General features: G+C 34.6%; 1 protein-coding gene across 1 annotated transcript; it reads right to left on the bottom strand.

Annotated features, from left to right (window-relative positions):
- Positions 1–33: 33 nt before the first annotated feature.
- Positions 34–10,378, bottom strand: LOC130046667 (uncharacterized). The gene is made up of 4 exons (XM_056142933.1): positions 9,601–10,378; positions 2,646–2,736; positions 2,281–2,440; positions 34–172 (listed from the first exon to the last, which is right to left on the bottom strand). The coding sequence occupies exons 1-4, from the start codon at positions 9,904–9,906 to the stop codon at positions 34–36; spliced, it is 696 nt and encodes a 231-aa protein (XP_055998908.1). The 5' UTR covers positions 9,907–10,378.
- Between the last annotated feature and the right edge of the window lie 13,950 nt (positions 10,379–24,328).

The following is a 24,328-nucleotide window of genomic DNA, read 5'->3' as shown; positions in this document are numbered from 1 at the left end:
ATTGTTACCCATGACATACAGTTGTAGCACTGGTCAATCACATGCAGGTTTTTGTATCACATCAGAATATAAAGGCTTTGCAAGGTTTGCTGGGCAACTGAAAACGACTTTATCAAGCACATAACGTCGTTTGACAAACGCAAGGGACAACCCAGAGTTAACATTAAATCGCCTGGAAATTTTTGACAATTAAACATAGATTATACAAAACAAGGAGTATTTCTATCCAACTTATATCCGACTTTCCAAAAGAAATGAGGCAACAGAGATACAAGGGTACAATTCATAGGTTCAAACATTTCCACTTCTATTCCCTATTAATTCGGTTCATTTAGTACCTCTACACTGATATATATGTAAAACTTATATACGGTACCAATTTTGATGCACCAGATGCGCATTTCGACAAATAAAGTCTCTTCAGTGCAAGGTGAAGATAACGAAGAGTGATCAATCTCATAACTCCTACAAGCAATACAAAATAGATAGTTGGGCAAACACGAACCCCTGGACACACCACAGGTGGGATCAGGTGCCTAGGAGGAGTAAGCATCCCCTGTTGACCGGTCACAACCGCCGTGAGCCCCATATCATGATCAGGTAAACGGAGTTATCCGCAGTCAAAATCAGTGTGCCAAGAACGGCTTAACAATCGGTATGAAACACGTCAGACAGCATTTGACCCAATGCAAGGTTGTATTGACGAACTAGATCGTTATAACGACCATAGAATTTGCGAAATGCTGACTTCAATCGAGACTGTTGAAATCCCTGTACCATCAACTTGTTTGTCAGTAGCTTACCTAGTTTTAAAAACTGACTATACCCAGAACAAGCTCTTGCATATCGAATCAGTTGAGATATATAAACACCATATGCAGGTGATAATGGAATATTGCTACATAAATGTGGGAAGTTGACGATAGAGAAGCTGAAATCATCCCGTTTGTTATGTAGTTGAGTTGTTAGTTTGCCGTGTATCTAATTGATACGGTACCATCATGCATAACTCTGATCCTTGGACGAATTTGGCTCCATTTTTCTGGCACTCTAGTTTACCTTTTAACTTTTACAAGTTTTTTGTCATTTCGAATTTCCAAAATTTCGGCTTGAGCATCACTGAAGAGACATTAATTGTCGAAATGCGCATCTGGTGCATCGAAATTGGTACCGTACGTACATATATATATATATATATATATACACACACACACACACACTCTCTCTCTCTCACACACACACACACACACACACACACACACACACACACACACACACACATTATATATTCCTTGCGTATATTTAGGAATTTACAGTATTTATCATGGGAATTCCAACAGATTGTTGAAAGACCTAATCTCCATAGACACCGAAAATATTGTCAATGGATAATTCCATCATCTTTTCAATATCAACTCAGAGTACTTGTGCGTAGAATCATAGTGGTGTTTAACAAAATGAATTTGTCAAATGACTGATAACTAGAAATGAGTATTTCCTTTTCCCAATTTTGTTAACGAAGTAAATTTATATGATGTCAATAAGTCTTTAAATAATTGTAAGCAATACTGTTGAACAAAATTACGATTTAATATTTATCTACGAAAAATTTATTGATTTTAAATTTGCTAAAAGTTCTTTATATATAATGTCCGCCATTTGTACAGGTAGAAGAGGTATAATGATCGGCAACTGCATGAAAAGAAGTAAATCAGTACCTATGATTCCAGCTATAAACCTTGAGTAAAATAAGCTGCATTTTTGTGTCTTTCATTTATTTTCCCATCATAGCCACCCCCTCTCTTGCTGGTAATATCTGCCGTATGCTCTTTATCTTCACTGTATATGAATCATTTTTCGTAAAGAAGATGCTAGAAAATGAAAGTGCCTCTTAAAAGAATATTGTTTTTATTTGGAAAGTGCTCTATCAAGGGACATTTTACTTTCATACATCAATTGCATGAATGAGACTTTGAATTACGTACATCAATGAAAGATGAAGACAACGAACAGTGATCAATATCTTAACCCCTATAAACAATACAAAATAGAGAAGTGTACACATCCCATGTCAACCGGTCACACCCGCCGTGAACCTTGGTCGGGTGAAACCTAACATGGAAGGCTAGGGAGTTTCTGCTTCTTCGTTAAAAATTATCAAAGAAGAAATGAACAAGAAAAAAAATCACCGGATATCACACCGGTTCTTCATTGTTCTCGAATCCTATTAAGCAATGCAATAAAGGTTCTTGTATTTAATTTTTTTTACCGCATTTCAACTTTGTTTTCCACTGTCCGTTTGGTGCACAAACAAACATCCGTGAACCAGACTGATTGTAATTTTGATAACAGTCAAGTGTCATGAATCTTTGAATCCCAATTCCATCCCATCTGCCGACGCTGCTCAGATTCACTCCCTCCTGGGATGGAATGCCGCAATCTGATGACAATACAAATACTGTAAAATGTGTGTTTTGAGTGGGTCTACATTTCATGGTTAACAATTGTATTCCGTTGTCGTCTTTTAAATATTTCACTTTAATGTGTATGTTCTTGGATATTGGCATTCAGGGTTAGACGCGCTCACAGTGAAAAGTAACGAGAGAAAAAACCCAAATGATTAAATGGAAAACATAATTTATTACCTGATAAAACACATTCAAACTTGGCCATTGGTAAGGGTTTGCATTTTTCATTGATGGAACAATTGGATGCCGAACAAAAAGACACCATACCCTGTAACAGGAACAGAACAGATGTAAAAATTCAACGAACTTATACTTTACATAAATATTGTAGTAATCAATACACCACTAGTTGATTTCATTAAAAATATAAACAAATAACAATCTGTGAAAACTAATGACACGTAGTCTTCATGAAATGCTGAAAAGTAAAAACCAATAGAAATGCGCATTTCCATGAAGTGACCAGTGCCTTCTATATACTATACCTAGAAATCACAGGGACCATTAAGTGGATTGATAACTTGCCGGTCCTCATTTATATCTATAAACATAGTGTAGATATCTGTCTATAACTGTAATGTAAATATTTGTCAATAACTGTAATGTGAATATCTATGTATAATTGTAGTGTGTATATCTGTGTATAACTGTAGTGTGGATATCTGTTTATAACTGTGGTGAAGATATCTGTCTATAACTGTAGTGTAGATATCTGTCTATAACTGTAGTGTAGATATCTGTCTATGACTGTAGTGTGTATATCTTTCTATAACTGTAGTGTAGATATCTGTGTATAACTGTAGTGTGTATATCTGTCTATAACTGTTGTGTAGATATCTATGTATAACTGTAGTGTGTATATCTGTCTATAACTGTAGTGTAGATATCTGTCAATAACTGTAGTGTAGATATCTGTGTATAACTGTAGTGTGGATATCTGTCTATAACTGTAGTGTAGATATCTGTCTATAACTGTAGTGTAGATATCTGTCAATAACTGTAGAGTAGATATCTGCCTATAACTGTAGTGTAGATATCTGTGTATAACTGTAGTGTGTATATCTGTCTATAACTGTTATGTAGATATCTATGTATAACTGTAGTGTGTATATCTGTCTATAACTGTAGTGTAGATATCTGTCAATAACTGTAGTGTAGATATCTGTGTATAACTGTTGTGTAGATATCTATGTATAACTGTAGTGTGTATATCTGTCTATAACTGTAGTGTAGATATCTGTCAATAACTGTAGTGGAGATATCTGCCTATAACTGTAGTGTAGATATCTGTCAATAACTGTAGAGTAGATATCTGTCTATAACTGTAATGTAGATATCTGTCAATAATTGTAGAGTAGATATCTGTCTATAACTGTAGTGTAGATATCTGTCTATAACTGTAGTGTTGCTATCTGTGTATAACTCTAGTGTATATATCTGTCTATAACTGTAGTGTTGATATCTGTGTATAATTGTAGTGTAGATATCTGTCTATAATTGTAGTGTGAATATAGATGTCTGTGTATAAATGTAATGTGGATATCTGTCAATAATGGTAGTGTGGATATCTGTCTTTAAATGTAGTGTGGATATCTATCCGTAAGCGTTTCCTGTGATTTGTGAATAACACTTGTATGTTTTTATGAAAAATATGAAGATACTAACAATGATCAATCTCATAAAATTAGATGTAGAATACAAAAGTGAGGAAAGGGCATTCATGGAGCTCTGGGGAAAAACATAAGTGGCATTGGGCGATTCTGAGGAGTAAGCATCCCCTATTGGCCAGACATACGAACCATGATCCCTCTATCTTCCAGTAAACAGTTCACTGCGTAAAATGTATATAAAGACGCACCGTAAGAAATTCACCCCAAGATTACAATAAGTACTGGTGGAGAAATATTACCTTAGAAATAAATTTCATTTTTGAAAACATAGGAGGACATGAGCTACGAAGCTCTACGCCATAGTTCATGTACTGACTGAAGTGTTGCTGTTCATAGCCTCATCTATTTTCAAAAAACGAAATTTTCTTTTCATATTTACATTTTACTTTCATTATTGTAGTAATATTCTCATCTGTTAAAATAGTCGCACTATGTTGATCAAGATTCATTCGCACATCGTTCACATATATGAGGAATGTGTTATTATTTGGTATCTTGTGTTTTCATGTTTTATATGTACAATGATGATAGGTACAGCTTTTAATGTTTTATTTATTTTCTATGTATTATGTGTATAACATTCCCTTGTAAGGTATATATGCATTGTAAAGCACCTTTGAGCGTACATAGTGTATGAAAAGGGTGCTATATAAATATGGTATTATTATTATTATTTTATTTAAATTGGTAAATATATCCAAGGTAAAACTTTGGAAATGTAAATAAAAATTAATATTGAAGAATATTTAAATATTTAATGAAATTTCTTACTTTGAATTTTACCGTTACATTTTATTATAGTAAACAGTAGCAGATCAATGTTCGAAGAGATGGCTGTGAAATTCAAAATCGAATCACATCGAAGTTTGAAGGAACCATCAATTTGAGAAAGAAATTCAAGTTTGGTTTACTAATGATGGTCGCTTAATATTACGTCACCAATGTTTCTCATTGATGATCTAAACTGCATGTATGGTGTGTCTATATCTAGATGAAATTGATCACTGAACATTATCTTCATCAATGTGACATTGTTTATTGTTCGTTATCTTCATCATGTCTATGCAGTAATGCATTGGGGGAACTTCATTTAGGTGGTCTAATAAATATGAAACGTTTAGATTCATCGCTCTGTTTCTATGCAAGGTGAAGATAACGAACAGTGATCAACCTCATAACTCCTACAAGCAATACAAAATAGATAGTTGGGCAAACACGGACCCCTGGACACACCAGAGGTGGGATCAGGTGCCTAGGAGGAGTAAGCAACCCCTGTTGACTGGTCACACCCGCCGTGAGCCCTATATTAAAGTCTTAACACGTTTCATCTTAACGCTGGAAACGAATGAAAAATTGAAAATAACTAACATTGATCATTATGATAAAGACTACAGAATTTAAAACGCAATTAATTTGTTTTCTGTTACTTGTATTAATGCATTAATCAAACATTGATCTAATTCGTTTCGCCGCTTTATGATGGTATATGCAATATAAAATCTCAGATGGTCCAAACAAAATAGCAAGTATGACACACATGAAAACAATCTATAAAGAACAAGAGTTATGTTTGGGAAATCAAGGACGGGGGCATATACATTCGTTCTCTTGGATAATTCACTTCTGTAATCCATGTCAAGGATATTCAATTCGCTATTTATCCTTAATTATAATACTTGTTAAGCCTCAATTTCAATCCGTTGAATAACCAAGGTACCAGCACTGGATTGATATGACGATATCACAGTTTTAAATATGAGATGAAATATCGTACATTTCAGGCAGGTAGCATCGTATTTTTTAAATTAACAATGAAAATTAAATTTGATATTTTATTTTTTGCTATTATATTTGTTGAAGGAGGTACATGCACAAATATGAAGACTTGTAATATCTTGGTAACTGTAAATAAATTCATCAAAGGTCGAATTATATTGCATATTGCGAACATTTAGATCTACTAGTTGATAATAATGGTCTGTGTAATTTTTTTTTTTTTTTACACGGATGAAAAACAAAGAACTACAGGTTACATTCAGATTTAGTAAAAAACATAATGAATTCTTTACATATCCGCAGATAGCCTATAAATAAGTGATGTTTTCTGAGCAGTGTCACTTTAAACAAATATTGTCCGCATGCGTCGACTACGATTAATAATGTTCACCATACCATAACTTATAGCACAATAAATATATTGACGCAAGCTTCCAAGAACGGTTGTAAATAATTTGTTTCATTTCGACGACCATATAGAATGCATGAGAACAAATATCAACGATGCAGATTAATTTGATCCCATATTGTATCCTCATCCTCTCCAGGACTATGTTTTGCATTAATAGAAACCTGCACTACCTGATGACGCTTGCATATTAAGTCATGCCTGATAATGGCCCTGCTGGTTTTGAAAAGACGATTTCCCTATATATATGATTACATGTAAATCTTTAATCACGTATTGAAATCCCATTGTATACTCCGGAACAAACAAACTTGACTCTGTAACTTACCCGTGGATGCTTGTATATTAATACGACTAATCACGACAATGCTGCTTTGAAGAAAAATATTTTTACAGATTTTTCCTTATGTATTTCAAATATAAAACTTTATTCTTCTGTCGTAAACCCACCATTCACTCTCGGGTTATATTATTTGAAGAACTTGAATTTATTCTATATGAGCATGACAGGTGAGGAAAACGAGCAGTGTTCAATCTCACAACTCCTATAAGCAATACAAAATAGTAATTGGACAAAAAACGGACCCCTGTACACACCAGAGGTGTGCTCAGGTGCATAGGAAGAGCAAGCACCCCCTGTTGATCGGTCACACCCGCCGTGGGCCCTATATCCTGATCAGATAAACGGAGTCATCCGTTGTCAAAAATCAATGTGTCAAGAACGACCTGACAATCAGTATGAAACACGTCAAACAACATTTTACCAAATGATAGGTTGTATGTTGTCTGTAAGTTATATGATCATACTTACAACTTCAATATGGCCTTCGTTATTCTGGTGAAGACTTGGTGTAATGTAAAACGGAACTTGTGCATGTTTGCTGACAGCAGCTACCTTATGCTATTTCATGTTTTAAGGAAATTGAATTCAACGCGTTCTGTTAAACGTTTATATAAGTAAGGTTAAACAAACATAATTGCAAGAAAATTTTAAATCAATATCTTTGAAAGTACAGAAAGTATCTAAGGATTTATTTGACCCTTCTTGTTTTAAATGATGCCGAACACCTTAGGTACAATGTAACCCCAGACGAACATCGATACATTTGATAAAGATTGGATGAAAAAAATGCTTTATACCGTGTTTCTATTGTCAAAACCAAACAAAATACATTTTTGTTAAGAATCATTAATTCTATCAAAAATATCATAAAAGATAATCGTGCTTCTATATTTAATATACATATAACAACATATCAATCCTGCACAAACGCACAGACTCTAAAGCATGGATATCATAGAGCAGACCGCCTCCTGGCGGCCGGTAAAAAGAACAAGGTCCGATTATGATATTTAATCGCAAAGGGAAGCAGAATTTCGATGTTTTCTCCACATAAAGACAGTGCACAGCTATGTGTTCCTAGAATCATTTCCCCGCCATCTTTTGTATACCAGAGTTGTCTGTTTTGAGGGGGAATGCAACAAAGTGAGGAATAGCACTGCCATTATTAGCATATGACACTGATTTGTTAAGCAATCCTTACAATGTTTACTAAAGCAGGTAGAAAAGACTTCATTATAATCCATGTAAGAGTGTATCAATTGTATTTAACAAAACGTACAAATGTTCTGAATTTTATAGCATTATTCCTTTTGGTAATGAAATCTCTCAGTCTGATAGTACTGTTTATGATGGCTGCCTTCTACAAGGAAATATGAAAAGTGATAAACTAACGGAAAGACTGTGTAAAACAGCAAGATGAAAAAATCACTCATTATAGTCTATTCTATTGGTGTTGATAACTCTGATATCCATCCAGTTGTTTCATCAACAATATGGAAACGTGTCTTGTTACCCTACATGTATGTCCTCTACTCTCGTGAGATTTGACGGTCATTAACACTTACGGACACACACAACCTGAATATATACAAAGGCATTTTTCAAGAATCATTCAAGGATTTTCAAAATTTCCCCCATCACTTTCCAGCATTTCAAATATTGGACTGTGGACCATACAGGGTTATATAGACAAGTGTAGCCTATTGTTTCTAGGCATACTTCATAGGTCAGACCAAACGTCTGTACATTATAAAGTATATAGATATTCAGTTGATGCTCAGGTATCTGAAAAATATTTTTTAACCAAAATTATGTTACAAACAGCAGAAAATATCAAGTTATTGACTTATTTAAAAACAACAGAACGGCAGTTTTTAACAAATATGAATTTTCCAAACTTGTTATTAAAGCAACATGGGCAACAGAAGAAAGACAATGGATTGCTTCTCTTTCCGAGGACACTTATATGAACCTTTTCAGGAAACTACACACAAAGTTGAGGCCTAATAGATTATGGCAAATTGTTGACTAACTTTTTAGTACAAGTGTCTTCAATGAAAATTGTTTGTAAATTGTGTCCATTATGCACCAGGAATATGCACAATCTTAATATGCATCTTATGCTAAGCTGTTTTAACCTTTTGGAAGACAGATAAATTATGCTTGAAAATATTCTACAAAATGGAAGCAAATCATGCTAATTGTTACAAATATATTGTATAAAAACAGAGGGTTGTTTGCCATAGACAGCCGTAATCTGTAGATTGTTATCGTTACTTTCAAATACACTGTATGTACGTAATATGAATATGTTTTTTTCCTCTTCTGTTCAAATTAAATTAATAATTTGATTATGATATACTCTCCATTAATTTGGAGGAAATAAAGAATATCTTTTATTATCTTATAACTGTAGTGTGGATATCAGTTATATATATATATCATCTTATATATATATATATATATATATATATATATATATATCGATTATCTGTTTTGATCCTTTCCGTAAATATTGATTTTCATTTAATATTCAACCTATTGACATATCTGGGACTTTATATTCAAACGGAAAATGAATATTTCGCAAGTAAATAATCCGATTTAGACCCGCTTTGTTTTATCTATGAAAACTAGTGATTTCATGATTCCACTTTTGGTCCGACATATACCATAGTGATCATTCTAACGAAAACCTACGCGGCGCAATATTTTACTGATAAAAATTACGTGAACAGTTTCGATGTATGAGAACGTATGTATAAAGTCAGTGGTTAAATTCTTTCAAGGCCAAAAAAAAAAAAAAAATACAAGGTGTAAACCATAGTCACAGTAAAAATATCAAAAAATATCAAGGAGAAATGAAGATTTTTGGCCAGCTAACAAAATAGAAGTTACTTTGAACCTGGTCAACAAATAGGAAATCATACTCACTATATCCCAATCTTCCTTTTCACTGTAGATCCACCCCGGACTTTTTACAAACCTGTCACTGGCTGAAGATTTGTTCTCATAGTTTATTTCACAGAAATTGGCTCCTTTGTAATAACTCACGGATTTACATCGTGTTGTTCTCAAACACTCCTCAGCACAGTCTAAAATACTGAACTCCACAAAAGAGGTTATTGTTTTTCTATCCAGTCTGTGTCCATATTGTAACTTTGAGTAGCTGTCTTGTAAACGGGCGTCGCAGTTAGTAAGCACAATCATCACAAGCACTAGAGTCTGCTTCCTTGTCATTTTAGTAGTCGTTCAGTGCTAGTTTGTATAATACATCAGAAAGGAGTTTTGTTGTACAACATCTGGTGGAGTTTGGTGAATGCTGTAACTCTTCATGGATGCAATATATCTATATCCGTGAGATGACGGAACAATCAATTAAAGTAACTGCAATTCATTAATATGTATAATTACCTGGAAAATCGCAACAGACGCGATCGCTTAAGTGTTGTTAATTGCTTGTGTTTCCATGATTGGAAAAAAGACCGATGATTTTTCGGAGTAGTTTTATCATTTATTTATCATTACTTGAATCCCCACCAAAACGGATGAGTTCCAATAGTGAATCTACTGAAATGGATTTACATCCAGAAGTATCTGTAGATACCTTTAACTCCAATCTCCGTTATTTAGTTACACATTATTGATTTTAACAACGTTAGATCCAATATTTTTGAAACATTTTGATCACCAGCAGTATTGCAACTTTTACTGTATTGCATACAGCCCGAGTCCACACGTACACCAGATTCTTCAACAACAGGGTCACGGATTTCACACCTTAGGTGGAAGGCTTCCAGGTGAGTTTCACCCCAAGAAAATTCCTTTACTATCAGATGGTGTAACAACTGAACGAGCATAAACTATACAAATATATTCATTTTTTACAAAACCCATAGGGGAAGGGATCGGTACCTTAGTTCCCTCTCTATTCGTATCTGACTGTGGGGCAAGCAGTTTTTAAAAAGTCTAAAATGTATATTACAGGTGAGCGTTTACGTTTAACGACCCCGAAACCTGATATGACTTTTACCAATATTTCAAACTAATCGAATATAAAATTGCCAATCGGATAACCGGTTCATCATATCAAAATATACGTTTTATGACACAATTATAAGGCTTCAATTTCTCAAGTTTGCTCTGTTGATATGCACAAAAAGAAATCCAACACGCCGATAATATTCTATTTATGTTTAATTATAACATCAAATGCAATAAGTATGAGAAAACGAAGAAAGCATACCATTGTGCATTTAATATCCCAGTCAATAGGTCGAATGAATATGAGTTACCGTACCTATACTGGATTTCTAAACTACATAAAAACCCTTACAAACAACGCTACATTGCTGGATCCAGTAAGTGCTCTACCAAGCCCCTATCTTTGCTCCTCACGAAAATATTAACAGCTGTGAAGGAGAAACTTCACATATACTGTACAACTACATATGCCAGAAGTGGTGTTAATCAAATGTGGATTCTAAAAATTTATAAAGAACTTTTAGTAAACGTGAAATCGCAAAACTTTTCTTAGGTCAATAGCATCAAAACTTATGACGTTTCAACACTATACACGATCATTACTCACGATGAATTAAAGACTACACTTTTTAACATTAAAGACAGTTGCTTCTTCAGCAAAAATGGAAAAAAGGAAATATTCATATCTAGTGATCAGTCATCCAAAAACTTACTTTGTGAAACACCACTCTGATTCCACGCACAAGTACTCTGAAGTTGAAATAAAAAGTATGCTAGAGTTCCTCATTGACAATATCTTCGTGGTCTTTGGTGATCAAGTTTTCCAACAGTTTGTTGGGATTTCCATGGGCAGGGACTGTGCTCCTTTGAAAGCTGACCTGTTTCTATATTCATATGAAGTAGAATTTATTCAAAAACTTCTACATGAAAAGAAAAAAAATATCTTGAGGTGGCCTTCAATTCGACATTTAGATATGTCGACGACGTTTTGTCTATTAACAATAATAACTTTCATTCATATGTCGATTGAATATATCCCTGTGAGCTCGAAATAAAAGACACCAGAAAGCCATCCACTTCTGCTTCATACTTAGATATTTTATCGAAAGTAGATATTAACGGCCAACTGACAACTCAACTGTATGACAAACAGGATGATTTCAGCTTCTCCATCTTCAGCTTCCCTTATTTATGTAGCAATATGCCATTATCACCTGCATATGGTGTTTATATATCTCAACTGATTCGATGCACAAGAATTTGCTCTGCGTGTGGTCAGTTTTGAAATCGAGGCAAGCTATTGACAAACAAGTTGATGGTACAGGGGTTTCAACAGTCTCAATTGAAGTCAGCATTTCGCAAATACTATGGTCGTTATAATGATCTAGTTCGTCAATAAAACCGCTCATTGGTCAAATGCTGTCAAATGTGTTTCATACCGATTATTAGGCCGTTCTTGGCACACTGAGTTAGACTACGGGTAACTCCGTTTACCAGATTAGGATATAGTGCTCACGGCGGGTGTGACCGATCGAAGGGGGGTGCTTACTCCTCCTAGGCACCTGATTTCACCTCTGGTTTGTCCAGGGGTCCGTGTTTGCCCAATTATCTATTTTGTATTGTTTATAGGAGTTATGATATTGATCACTGTTCGTTATCTTTACCTTTCATGATTTTGTTTTTTAATCCCATTAAGGTTATTTTTGTAATTTCATATAGTTTAATCATGTCTTAATATTCTTACCAAAAATAGAACTAAAGTTGTTTCTATTTTACAATATATTATGCTTATTAAACATCCCCCTACAAACACATAAAAATGCTCACTTTTCCAAGCCAAACAACCCCTCTAAAACATTAACGCGGTTTAAAACTATAATTATTTTTAACTAGTATTGCAGATTCACTTGAAACGGCAGCTACTTTTTAAAGGGCGTTGCTACTTTATTACCACTATTTGGATTTTGCTTCCGTCATCACATTTCCCGTTTATCGCCACCGATAGGCAAAGTTATGCATCGCTGTAAAAAGAGGCCCTGTTTAAATTAGTCGTAATTTTGCAACCGATCTAGTACTGGGTTTACATTCATACCCGTAGGGAGAATTTTTCGGGAATACAATTCGTTAGACAGTGGATAAAATATGCATAAAAAGGTGACATTTTTGCCCTCATTCTGGGGGCAAGTTGGACACAGAAGCAGTTCGTCCTTCAGTTAAAATTCCCGTTTGAATCTGGGTATGTAATAATTAAGTGATTATTAAGAAATTCTAAATTTAAGAATCAATAAGAATCTGTACAGGAAACCGTTTCGGCTAGGGTGTCTTTGCAATGTAACTTTCGCCTAGCGGTTGGAGGTGAAGAAAACCAATACTTTTGCATGGTGCAATCTATGATTAGAAGCCACGTCATTAAACTATACACGAGTCATGGGGGTGTTTTGACTGCTGTTCCGACTCAGTAAAATTTTTGTCCAACACAGCAAAAATGTGTACAACAGAGTAAAAACATATCAACTTGACAGTAAGATCCGCGTCCATCGTGAACGAGACGATTGTGTATTGACAGCAAAGGACAGAGATCAGTGTTTTAGAGGGGCGCTATTACATAACTGATTACACCTTCCCCGATCATATATGTAAGTACATGTAGATCATGCAGGGATTTATAGCATGCAACGATGTTAGGCTTACCTTACCATTTCTAAACGACCAAGGTATTCTTCAGAATCATCGTCAACACAATCAAATATGATTTCGTTTTTTAGTTTCAAAAATTAGACTGAATATAATTATCTTGGGGGAGGGAAAAAACAAATGGTAAAAATTATAGGTCTGCGTTTACGGAAGACAATGCCCCGGTTTCAAGTCTTCAAAACACCGCCTGGAATTTTACGAGGGTTGTTTACTGAAATACATATGGTTAGAACAAGTGTTAGATAAGCGTTGCTATTGTGTCAAGCATGAATGTAAAATGGTTTGCGGTCCATAGCACGCTACACACAGTGACAATTAATCGTGTTTTCAATTTGTTTGTACTTCAAACAAACAATGAGAGATATATGCTACTTGTATTTCCGAACGTACAAAGGAAGAAGAAGGGTAAGAGGGCATGGTTTTACTGTCGTTGTTCCCCGTCCCCACATTTTGTTTTCGTTGAATGATCTATTCATATTAAAAAAAAAATGCTTATAGTTTTTCGACGAGATGCCTTTTCATTATTTCTAACAGGAACACTATTAGTGGTGAATATTTTTATGAATGTTCATGGAGATCGAAACCCTTTCCACGTCTGGAATATGATGATACGAAATATATATGGGTATTTTGATTATGGAAACACTGGCTGACTCCATAAGTTAAACCTGTTGATATTAGGGTGGTTCCAATATCTCTGTTAACGGACCAGTCAAGTTTAGTTACGTAAGACAGAGCCGTTTGAACAATAGCGTTGAAAAAGTACTTTGGTGCCTACCTTGGGATTCTCATCGAGCTTATACATTTACATGTTGTAAATATTATATGTTTATTGCGAGTCATTTCTGTTACGTTTTGTTTTCATATTAAAACTCCAACACAAGCAGCGAATCTTATGATTTTTTGCTAAGGTTATTTGCATTTTCATATAAAGAATCGTTCTATAAAATTCAAACAATAGCAATGTGTATTATGTCTCATTCAGATCCAAGACAAACAGGCCAGTTTCCTTTGCAATATGAATATGAGCTTTTACACAAGGAGTGTAATACACACATGCTGATGAAAACAGTTTTTAATGCATTTGAGTACAAACTCTTGGCATTTCTTTTTTAAAATTTATGTATAACAAACAATCACTACAATGCCTAAATGTAAATCCATGTATATATGTTAGGCTAATTTATCATATTCGATTTAGTATATCCTCTTGCACTAACGTTCATGTTAAAAATGAGTTATTTTAACTCTTGTTGATAACGCAATATTGCACATGTATGATGAAAATCGTTTTTTAAAAACTTCTAAAGTTTTGTTTTTAATTATACCTGTATTTATCTGAATTATTTGAATTTACATCATCTCCAACTTGATTTTGAATTGAAATCAACTTCATTATTGATTACCAAAAAAAAGCCACTTTCATAGTTTCATTGCTTTATAAAAGGTGAAGATAACCAGCAGTGATCAATCTTATAACTCCTACAAGCAATACAAATAGATAGTTGGGCAAACTCGGACCCCTGGACACACCAGAGGTGGGATCAGGTGCCTAGGAGGAGTAAGTATCCCCTGTCGACCGGTCGCACCTGCCGTGAGCCCTATATCCCGATAAGGTAAACGGAGTTATCTGCAGTCAAAATCAGTGTGCCAAAAACGGCTTAACAATCGGTATGAAACACGTCAGAAAGCAGTTGACCCAATGATAGGTTGTATTGACGAAGTAGATCGTTATAACGACCATAGAATTTACGAAATGCTGACTTCAATCGAGACTGTTTAATTGGTATGAAACATAATTATGCACATCTGTGGTACAAGTCATACAAATGCATGTTTATGTATGCATTTAATGATTTCTGGTGAGGTGCTGAAATGGATATAAAGTGTTTCATAGACCTTGGTGTGTTTTGACCTGAATATCTCTGGCACTTGTTAGTGTATGTGGTTATGCGTATTTTTTTGCTTTGTCCAGTGTTTGTTTGTTCCTTTTTGTTTTCTTGTTTGACATACATGTATGTATCAAACTATATAGTTCTTAAATTTTAGTTGTATTCTAATAATGTTTTATACACCATTAAATTGGAACATTACAGTGAGTTATTTATTAGATATTAGTCGTTGTGAACGATTATGGGCTTCAAAGTCTCTATTCAATTCTAGTGTAATTGATCAGCGTCCGTTGTGTAATAACAATTAAACAATTTTTACCGAAAACTACCATTACAACTGATTTCACGTTTTCAACCAAAACTTGACAAATTTCCAAATATATTCTTCTCTACCACATCAGATCTGTAAGAAAAAAAAATGAAAAGTCATGTAGATCATTTCATGATCCCGGGAGGGGGGGACTTGGTATGTGGTGTTTATGTGTAAAATGTTTGAATAACATCGCCTTTAAAGCAATTGATTATATTGATTAATTGACTGTATCTTGTTTAACGTCCCTCTCGAGAATTTTCAATTCATATGGAGACGTCATAAATACCAGTGAAGGGCGTCAAATTTAGGCCGATGCTCAGCGCTTACGGCCATTGAGCAGTGAGGATTATTTAGCGTGCCACACCTACTATAATACGGAACATCCGTTTTTAAGGTAATCTCATAGGACCCGTGACATTCACACATGCTACCGAGCGTTTGGCGTTGGAACTGGCATTACCTGTTTTAACGACCGAGATCTTTCACGACCGGCATTCGAACCCCGACCGTCCGCACTCAGGGCAAACGCTCTACCTCTAGACCATCGCAACAGTAGTGATGCTATTTTTACTAAATTCTGATTAAATAGAAGGTGAATATAACGAACAGTGATCAATCTCATAAGTCCTATAAGCAATACAAATAAATAGTTGGGCAAACATGGGCCCCTGGACACAGCAGAGGTGGGATCAGGGCCTAGGAGGAGTAATCATCCCCTGTTGACCGGTCACACCCGCAGTGAGCCCTATATCCTGTTCAAACTGATATCCCACATTTAATTCACTTACTGTTGATTTTAACTTTTTGACATTTTAACATTTTAACGTTGATGGTTACAATGCCCAACAATACACAAGATGTCCGACTGACGCCAGCATCAGTGTTGTCCTCTAGTGGATGCTAAGAGAGAATTTGGCAGGGAGTTTATAAGTTTGTTTTAGATGTGGCAGCTCCCAGGGATTGAAAAAATGGTTAATCTTTATGAAATATATCCCTACTGAGGATAAACATTGCAATGCTTTTCAGAATTCATTATATACATCAAAATGACACACCTTTTTTCACATTTTCATGTTAATTTCTTTTAAATTCAATAAGTTCAGGTACAAAAATATCTCCATTTGAGGAGAGACCGAGAAGAGGTGATTAAAATGAATATTGTTACCATTAGAGCTTTTTCGAGGAATTTTTGTTTTATCCAAAATAACGCGGAGAATATGGAACTGAGTGTCAAGATTGATGGGGAATTACATATTTAATACAAAATACTTAGAACACTGCAATCCTAAACGCTCCCCCAAGACCCTGCTTATCATGCAGAGAACGTTAAGTGTATGTTCATTACAAATTAATATGTACTGAATTTCCCCATAGAGCATCTTTTTATTGTTTGAACATGGCGTCACATAAAATACCATTTACATCTAAAAACCAAAGTTGTTTTCAATGAACCTTTTAAAACTTCAAATGCATTGATACTGAATTTCGGCGTTTATCTTGAGAATTCACACTCAGAATGTAAAGATAGAGGAGATTCGGGGTGTAATATTTTCACTATGTCTTCATGTTATCTAAAGTTATTTTCCCGTATCAATCACTAGAAAGAATATACTATTCTATCTTGTGATTTTTTGTTTTTGTTTTTTGTTTTCATTAAAGATGTGTTCTAGAGAGAAAATACCAACTCGATTTGTCTATACTAATCCGGATGAAAGGCGAAGATAACGAACAGTGATCAATCTCATAACGCCTATAAGCAATGCAAAATAGAGAGTTGGGTAAATACGGACCCCTGGATGAACCAAAGGTAGGATCAGGTGCCTAGGAGGAGTAAGCATCCCCTGTCGATCGGTCACACCCACCATGAGCCCTATATCTTGACCAACTTAACTGAGTTATCCGTGTGAAATTTTGAATGAGGCCAGTTGACGTTCGGTTGATCATATCTTTTTATCAAACTTATGTGCTAAACAACATTTGTGGCTAGACCTGTACTTAGAAATACCTTCTTTGAAATGAATTAGAAAGTTTAAAAATCTAATTATATTCAACATCTTTTACAACCATTTTTCTTGAAAGGTATGCCATAGATATGCCATTTTCCAGATGGACTGGAGAAATTCAGACTGGGACTATTTCGTGATTTGTATTTTCATTAATTGAAAAATGTTTTTACACGTTCGTGTCTGGACATAGACTATTTGAATGATAACCATTGAATGTATTTAAATAACAACCTGTCTATTTTCCATGAATATCTTGAATCTACATTAGATGTGTTCATTATTTGATTGCTATTAATTCTAACGATTTCACTTTATATTTTGAGGAAACCAAAAATGTTTCAAGGAGGGAAGAAGGAATGTAACAAGATATAACAAGATGACAGAGACGGGTCATTTTCATTAGTTTTTTAATCAAAAGAAGGGTTAATTGACACAAACTCTTCACACCACTTAGACAAAACTTGCCTCTGAGATAATTTTCTGCTGCTTTATGTTGTGTAATCATCTCTAAACATGCAGAGTCGCTTCAACCAGGTTATATTTTGCTATTGGGTCTTGTCTTTCGCCATCCATCAGCAATTGAACAGGTTTTAATGTTTTCGTAATACTGAAGCATTTTTGGGACGGGGAGGGGGTCATTGTAAATTTCAGAACTCCTGCACCCCTAGGACCGTAGTGAAAATAACCTTTCTTCAATCATCTTCTCTACAATTGCGTATCCGAAGGAAAACTTCATGCATTGTCACACACACACACACACACACACACACACACACACACACACACACACACATATATATATATATAATGTTAAGACTTTCGTCAGTATGCGCACCTTCTTGGGCATTTGTGTTCTAAAAACACATCTTCTTTGATACTGGTTATGAATACTAGAATCTAGCTTAAATGTGCAGACTAGGAAATTATAAATATTTTAGCCCTTGGAGTTAGTGATACATTTGACTTACATGGATACTCAATTGACCGATAAGGCGTATAGGCCTTTTGTTAATAGCTACAATGCACCTTTAACAAAATTGGATACTGTGAAGATTGCTTCTATATTGATCTAAGTGATTTACTCACTGTATTCCTGGCAGTACCTGGTATCCTAACAATTTACATTAGAATAATTTACTTCAAGTATGACTGAATTGACTTATTGTATAGTGTATATATATCAGTCGTAGCATCTCTGGCAATGCCAAACTAGAAAAACACAGAAGTGGAGATGTGTTTTACTAAAGTTTTTTTCACACGCATTTATGTATAAAAATTAAGTTATATAATTGATAACTACAAGTAACTAATACACCCACATATATAAAGTAACTGTACACAGATTATAAATAAACATAATTCGCAACAAACTTAAAATGATCCCAACCCCATATGTGTCTGATGTAATTTACAATCTGTTATATAATCTGTTGAACTCAAATGGGTGGGACTTTAATGATCACTCAGAATAAGTAATTATGAGATTGATGGAAGTAGAACTCTTGCAGCAAAAGAGCTGATCTTCTACGTGGAAATAATAATCATGTACAGGATCTAATGTAAGCTTCTCATATACGATCTTCAAATGGGACACAGTTTATGGGGTTATTTTGTGTGGGTTTGTTTTTAAAGAAAAAGGACATTTATTTCAAGAAGTCGATTTATTTCTTTGACATCAGGGGATGCTGTCAAGAATGGATGGGTTTCATTGACAAATGTTCCACAGTCTGTGGCGACACGGCCAGTGATCTATCTCTTCATGCTTGACAAGATTTACTGGCTCAAAAGTTTGCCCATGGAGTATTGGCGCAGCAAGAATCTGTTGTGATACGGTCAAAGATCGGCCAATTTTTCATTATCAGTTCTTTTTTATCTTTAGCTTTATATATGCGTCCGAATCTTGAGGAATTCAGCCTTTTCAACCTTTCAGTCAATCAAAATTTGTTTTTAAAATTACCCATAGTCTCTCTTTCATATATTTGTCAGAAAAGATTTTTAATTTTTGTTGTTAATGTTTTAACCAGATATATGAACATTTATCAGATATATAGTTATGGTTCAGGTCTACTGCATATTTGTTTTGCGGGAGAGAATAGTTCAGATATGGGTAAGTTGTTTAATATTCAATGATTTATGCAAATATTCCTAGAATCACCTCTGCAACCTTTTCTCTTTTCAGCTTATTTGGACGGGGATCAAAGTTTAGGTCTAAATCTTGTCTCGCTAGAGGAAGATCTACAGACTATTGAACTTCTATGTCAACAATACCGCCGTTTTATTCTAAACAATAGACCTCCATGACCTAGAAAGGTCACCACACGAAGTGTACAAATTTTTTATGTTTACATGAAACTACAATAACCAAGTCAAATGTTGTGATCAATAGCGTGACTATATCAAAGTATTGGATGTTCATTATAGTAAACTTTAGTTATTATTTGTTAAGAACATTCCTTATCCTTTATGATAAGTTTCCAAACTCCCTATAGCAATACACAATGGTGAAAATGTTTACTGCCAATATTTTATGCGCTTTAAACCAATTAAAGTTATATTACAAAATGAAATACTTTCTGTTGATTTGTTTGTTTGAATTGCGTCCTGTCAATACTCCCCCCCCCCTATTGAGACCCCAGCAGCTGTAGGAGAATGACCACGAATTCAGACCTACATGTATGCTAAGCGCTCATAGTGAGGGTTCTTAAACGTTCCAAAGTCTATCGCAACACGGGACCTCCGTTCTTAATGTCATATCCGAATGACCCGTGATTCCCACTTCTGAACGCCGAGAGTTTGACGAAGGAGTAGTTATTATCCATGTTTACGCCTCTGAATTGACGCTGTCACGACACGAGGTGGGCTTTGACTCACGGCCTCCCGGATACGAAGCAAACGTTCTACCAGTGAACTACCGCGGTAAATCAATACAGGTTGTAATGTGTGTGTTTATAGGGGCCCTGATATCGCAGTCCATTAAAGAAAGTGAACATGAGAAAAATATCTGTTGCATGATAAACTTATAAGACCACCCTAAACTAAATAGTGTGACCTAAAACTAATTTGTTTGTTTCTATTACGAGATCTGATCAATACGGAACTTTCGAGATACGGATCCACTCTGACTTTTATCGAGCGTTGAACGCAATTTTTAGGGAATGTTACTTAATTGAGTATACAAGCATTGGTGACTTCAATTGCTACCAAATTCCTCCATTAAAATGCTATCTTTCAAAGAAAGGAATCACTACAACCAGTTATAGGAAAATACATTTGATTAAATTATGTGAGTTGGCGAGGGAAATAAATCTAGGGAATATCTTGAGGATATCGGTAAAACTTCACGTCTTGCATCCAATGATACGCGTCTAAAAGCAAATTTTTCCTTCCATCTAATTTACATCCAGGTACTAAGCATCCATAGTGATTTGTATCGTCATCGTATGACAGCGCCAAGCTCTTTACGGACCGTCTGCTAACGAAACACCATTTGTATTGATGTCAACTTTGCCCTACAATTGGTTACTATCACGTGACCGTGGTGTATAAACGTCAATTCTAATCGGTCGTTCCGGCACATCCCAAAGTTCCGTATTAAACACTCTAAGTTAAAGGATTACGAAGTTCATCCATTATTTTCCAGTATGTGTCTGTGCTCTTACGTAAATGAGACACATTGCTGTTGTTGACTGGGTCACTGTTATACAGCAGAAGAAGTTTATGGATTCATACTAGAATTGATGGATAAGGATTTGGTGCAAAAATAATTGAAATCAAATCTAAAAACAATGCATTAAGAAAAAGAAGAAACCACTTCCACAAAATATCTCCAGCTCCCCAACTTTTGAACGTACTCAGAAGCACTGTATATTTCAAAATTCAAAATCAATTACTTTTATTAGATTCTAAAATATTTGGAGACAATTAAGGGGACTCTGACATATAAAAGTAAAGAAATATTGACATGTAATTTATATATTGATGATAGTTGATGTAGATGGACCACATATTTTTGAATATGCAATATCTACAATTTTATTTACACTAAAAACACTTATTCAGAATCTGTATCAGAGTCTGACGTTTTAAGAAATCGTGCATGATATCAGGGTTCTTTAGGAAATACTTCCTTGATTTAAGTCACAACAAATGATGAATCAGCTCTTTGGACGAATAAGGCATGTCCTAATTCGCTCCACTTTTAACATTGATTGTCAAACCTAATTACCAAAAAACATGTAGTCTGCGTTGTAAATACGTTTGTAGACTATTGTAGTTGTAGTGCTAGATGTATTTATATGTAGTTTTTGTTATTATTATCTATTGAATTTGGCCACATTATGTAATTCTTTTCGTTTGTCCTGAAGAAGGGACGGGTCGTCCCGAAAATTTGACAATTTGGTTGTTCGTGTCGTTGGTCATTTTAGTGCTTTGTATATTTGTTTTGTATATGACCTTGTATCCATGTTGTGGATCCGACACTTTTAGGTATCGGGTGTTGTTGGAACTTAGTATATATATATATATATATATATATATATATATATATATATATATATATATATATATATATATATAACTCCGACCTCGGGTATAAACCATTTGTCAATTATTTTTATTTGTAGCATTATTTTCGTACGTAATCCACGTCTCTTTTAGACGGTGGCTATCTATAGCTATTTATAGCCACTGTCTTATGTTTTCGCTTCAGTGGGCATTACTGTATTAACCTGGGGACTCTAGCGGCAGAGTTTTGCAGGCAAACTAAATCAAGAAAATTGAGGTTTTTGAGTCGGTTCGCGAAGCGAGATGCTCTTTGCTATCAACGGCGTGCGGATTTATCGCGTATCACAAACTTTCTGTTTATTCTTACACCGACAGCAAATAAATCCCGCGCACAAAGATCTTACAAAAATTGTTCATTTGCTTTTTGAACAGCTTCATTAAGTTTTAAAGACATATCACACATCTATTTTGACATTCATATAACAATGTAATTTAAATGAGTCCCCTCAATACGTTTAAAGAAACTAAACATAGTGTGTATGAATACATGATGTAAGCAACAGGCGAGTGTACGTTTTTTTTTTTATTAAACATGCGACGTACGTGTGTATAAATATATCAACTACAAAAATAGATTCGTAAACATGAAATAAATAACTTGTAAGTAAATATTTCATAGTGAAGAAAGTAATATCTCGCTTTCTTAGGTTGGAAAAGCATAGTAAATATTTGAAAATGGTATTGGTATATTACGACCGATCATACTCCCCGTCGAGGCCTCTTCGAAAGTGTGTCAAAGCCTAAACCATGTGATTATTTCTGCGGGAATCTACCGGGGTGAGACGAGGAACGCACGTTTAGTTTGTTATGTTTTCGCTTTCAGACATATAGATAATCACATGTACGGTGATTTACCGTATTTTGCTGAATATATTTAATACACATCCCCTTTTCCCAAGTTTTAGGACCTGTAAATTGTGGAAATACCATTGTTCGTGTGTACAATCGCATTTAGCTTCACGAGCAATCTTTGTGGAAATAATGCAGGTTCTCAATAAAGCATGCACTAGAATTTGTAAACAATGCAGCAAATTTGTTTTTTAAGAAAACGGCAATCTTGTCCTTATACACACTATGAACAAAGCAGTATTTTCGGGGAAATAATGTTTATTTCAGCAAAGCACGAGAGTTTGTAGCAATAAAGTTTTAACAGACTCGATATTTTCTTTGTTTAAAGTTTATATATATATATATATATATATATATATATATATATATATATATATATATGGACTTTAAACAAAGAAAATATCGAGTCTGTTATATATATATATATATATATATATATATATATATATATATATATGTATATATCTATCAATTAAATAGCCGATGCGAGCGTTCAATGTTTTGTAATCAAAACATCACCCAGGCTTCGAAAAATGATGTACCAAGGTGCGATATAACGACCCCCTTGGTAATTATAAACATATCAAAATTCAAAGCAAGTAATTTAATTGGTAAATAAATGAAGAATTCAAACATAACCGTTTAAAATCTCGCAGCAGTCGTTTACTGCAAAAGGAAAGTTAAAACTCAAAAGTTATCGCATATTCCCAGACCCATGAAAACGTGCAACATGCAGAAATCTGACAAAATCAAGTGACAAAATTAAAGGACGTGTACATAAAACATGTGCTAGTCACGATATAATAATATGCAGTTTTAAAAATTGCACGATGATAAATTTTAATTGGCTGTTTTATAATGATTAGCTACAGAGTGTAAGACAATTTAAAAAAACAACTTTACGCTTCTAGAACGGTAAACAACGCGGCGAAAAAGTATAAGTGCACATTGCATTGACTAAAACAAAATGAGTCAAAAACCTTTAGTGATATCTATAATGTGTCCCTTCACATAAAAAAAATAAAATTTAAAAAGTGGGTTAGGGTCAGGGTTAATTAATAAGCATAATGCATTATTCCGATTGTAGTTTTTTCTAGAATTATGGAAGCCCATTAATGTCATTGTAATAGTCAGTATTTACGTTTTTCCGAAGTACGAAAACCCATTATAGCCATATTTCTAAATTCATGTGACTGTATATATAAGAGATTCTGTAAACAATTACTTATGCCCCCTTTCAAAGAAGAAAAGGAGGGGGAGGGGGTGTTTTGCACTTGTCGGTCGGCAGACCACATGTTCGCTCAATATTTTGGTAACCATTCACTTGATCGTTATGATATTTCAAATGTTGGTTGGTTATG

The sequence above is a fragment of the Ostrea edulis genome, chromosome 7 (assembly GCF_947568905.1).
Source record: "Ostrea edulis chromosome 7, xbOstEdul1.1, whole genome shotgun sequence".
Taxonomy (NCBI): domain Eukaryota; kingdom Metazoa; phylum Mollusca; class Bivalvia; order Ostreida; family Ostreidae; genus Ostrea; species Ostrea edulis.
This window is presented reverse-complemented; position numbering and strand designations above follow the sequence as displayed.

Excerpts from the sequence above, each read along its gene's own strand:
- LOC130046667 (XM_056142933.1), bottom strand. The coding sequence starts at position 9,906 with ATGACAAGGAAGCAGACTCTAGTGCTTGTGATGATTGTGCTTACTAAC. Across the intron at positions 2,737-9,600 it reads AAAAGGAAGATTGGGATATA|GGTATGGTGTCTTTTTGTTC; the intron begins GTGAGTATGATT and ends TTCCTGTTACAG. Across the intron at positions 173-2,280 it reads AACGGACAGTGGAAAACAAA|GCGATTTAATGTTAACTCTG; the intron begins GTTGAAATGCGG and ends AAAAATTTCCAG.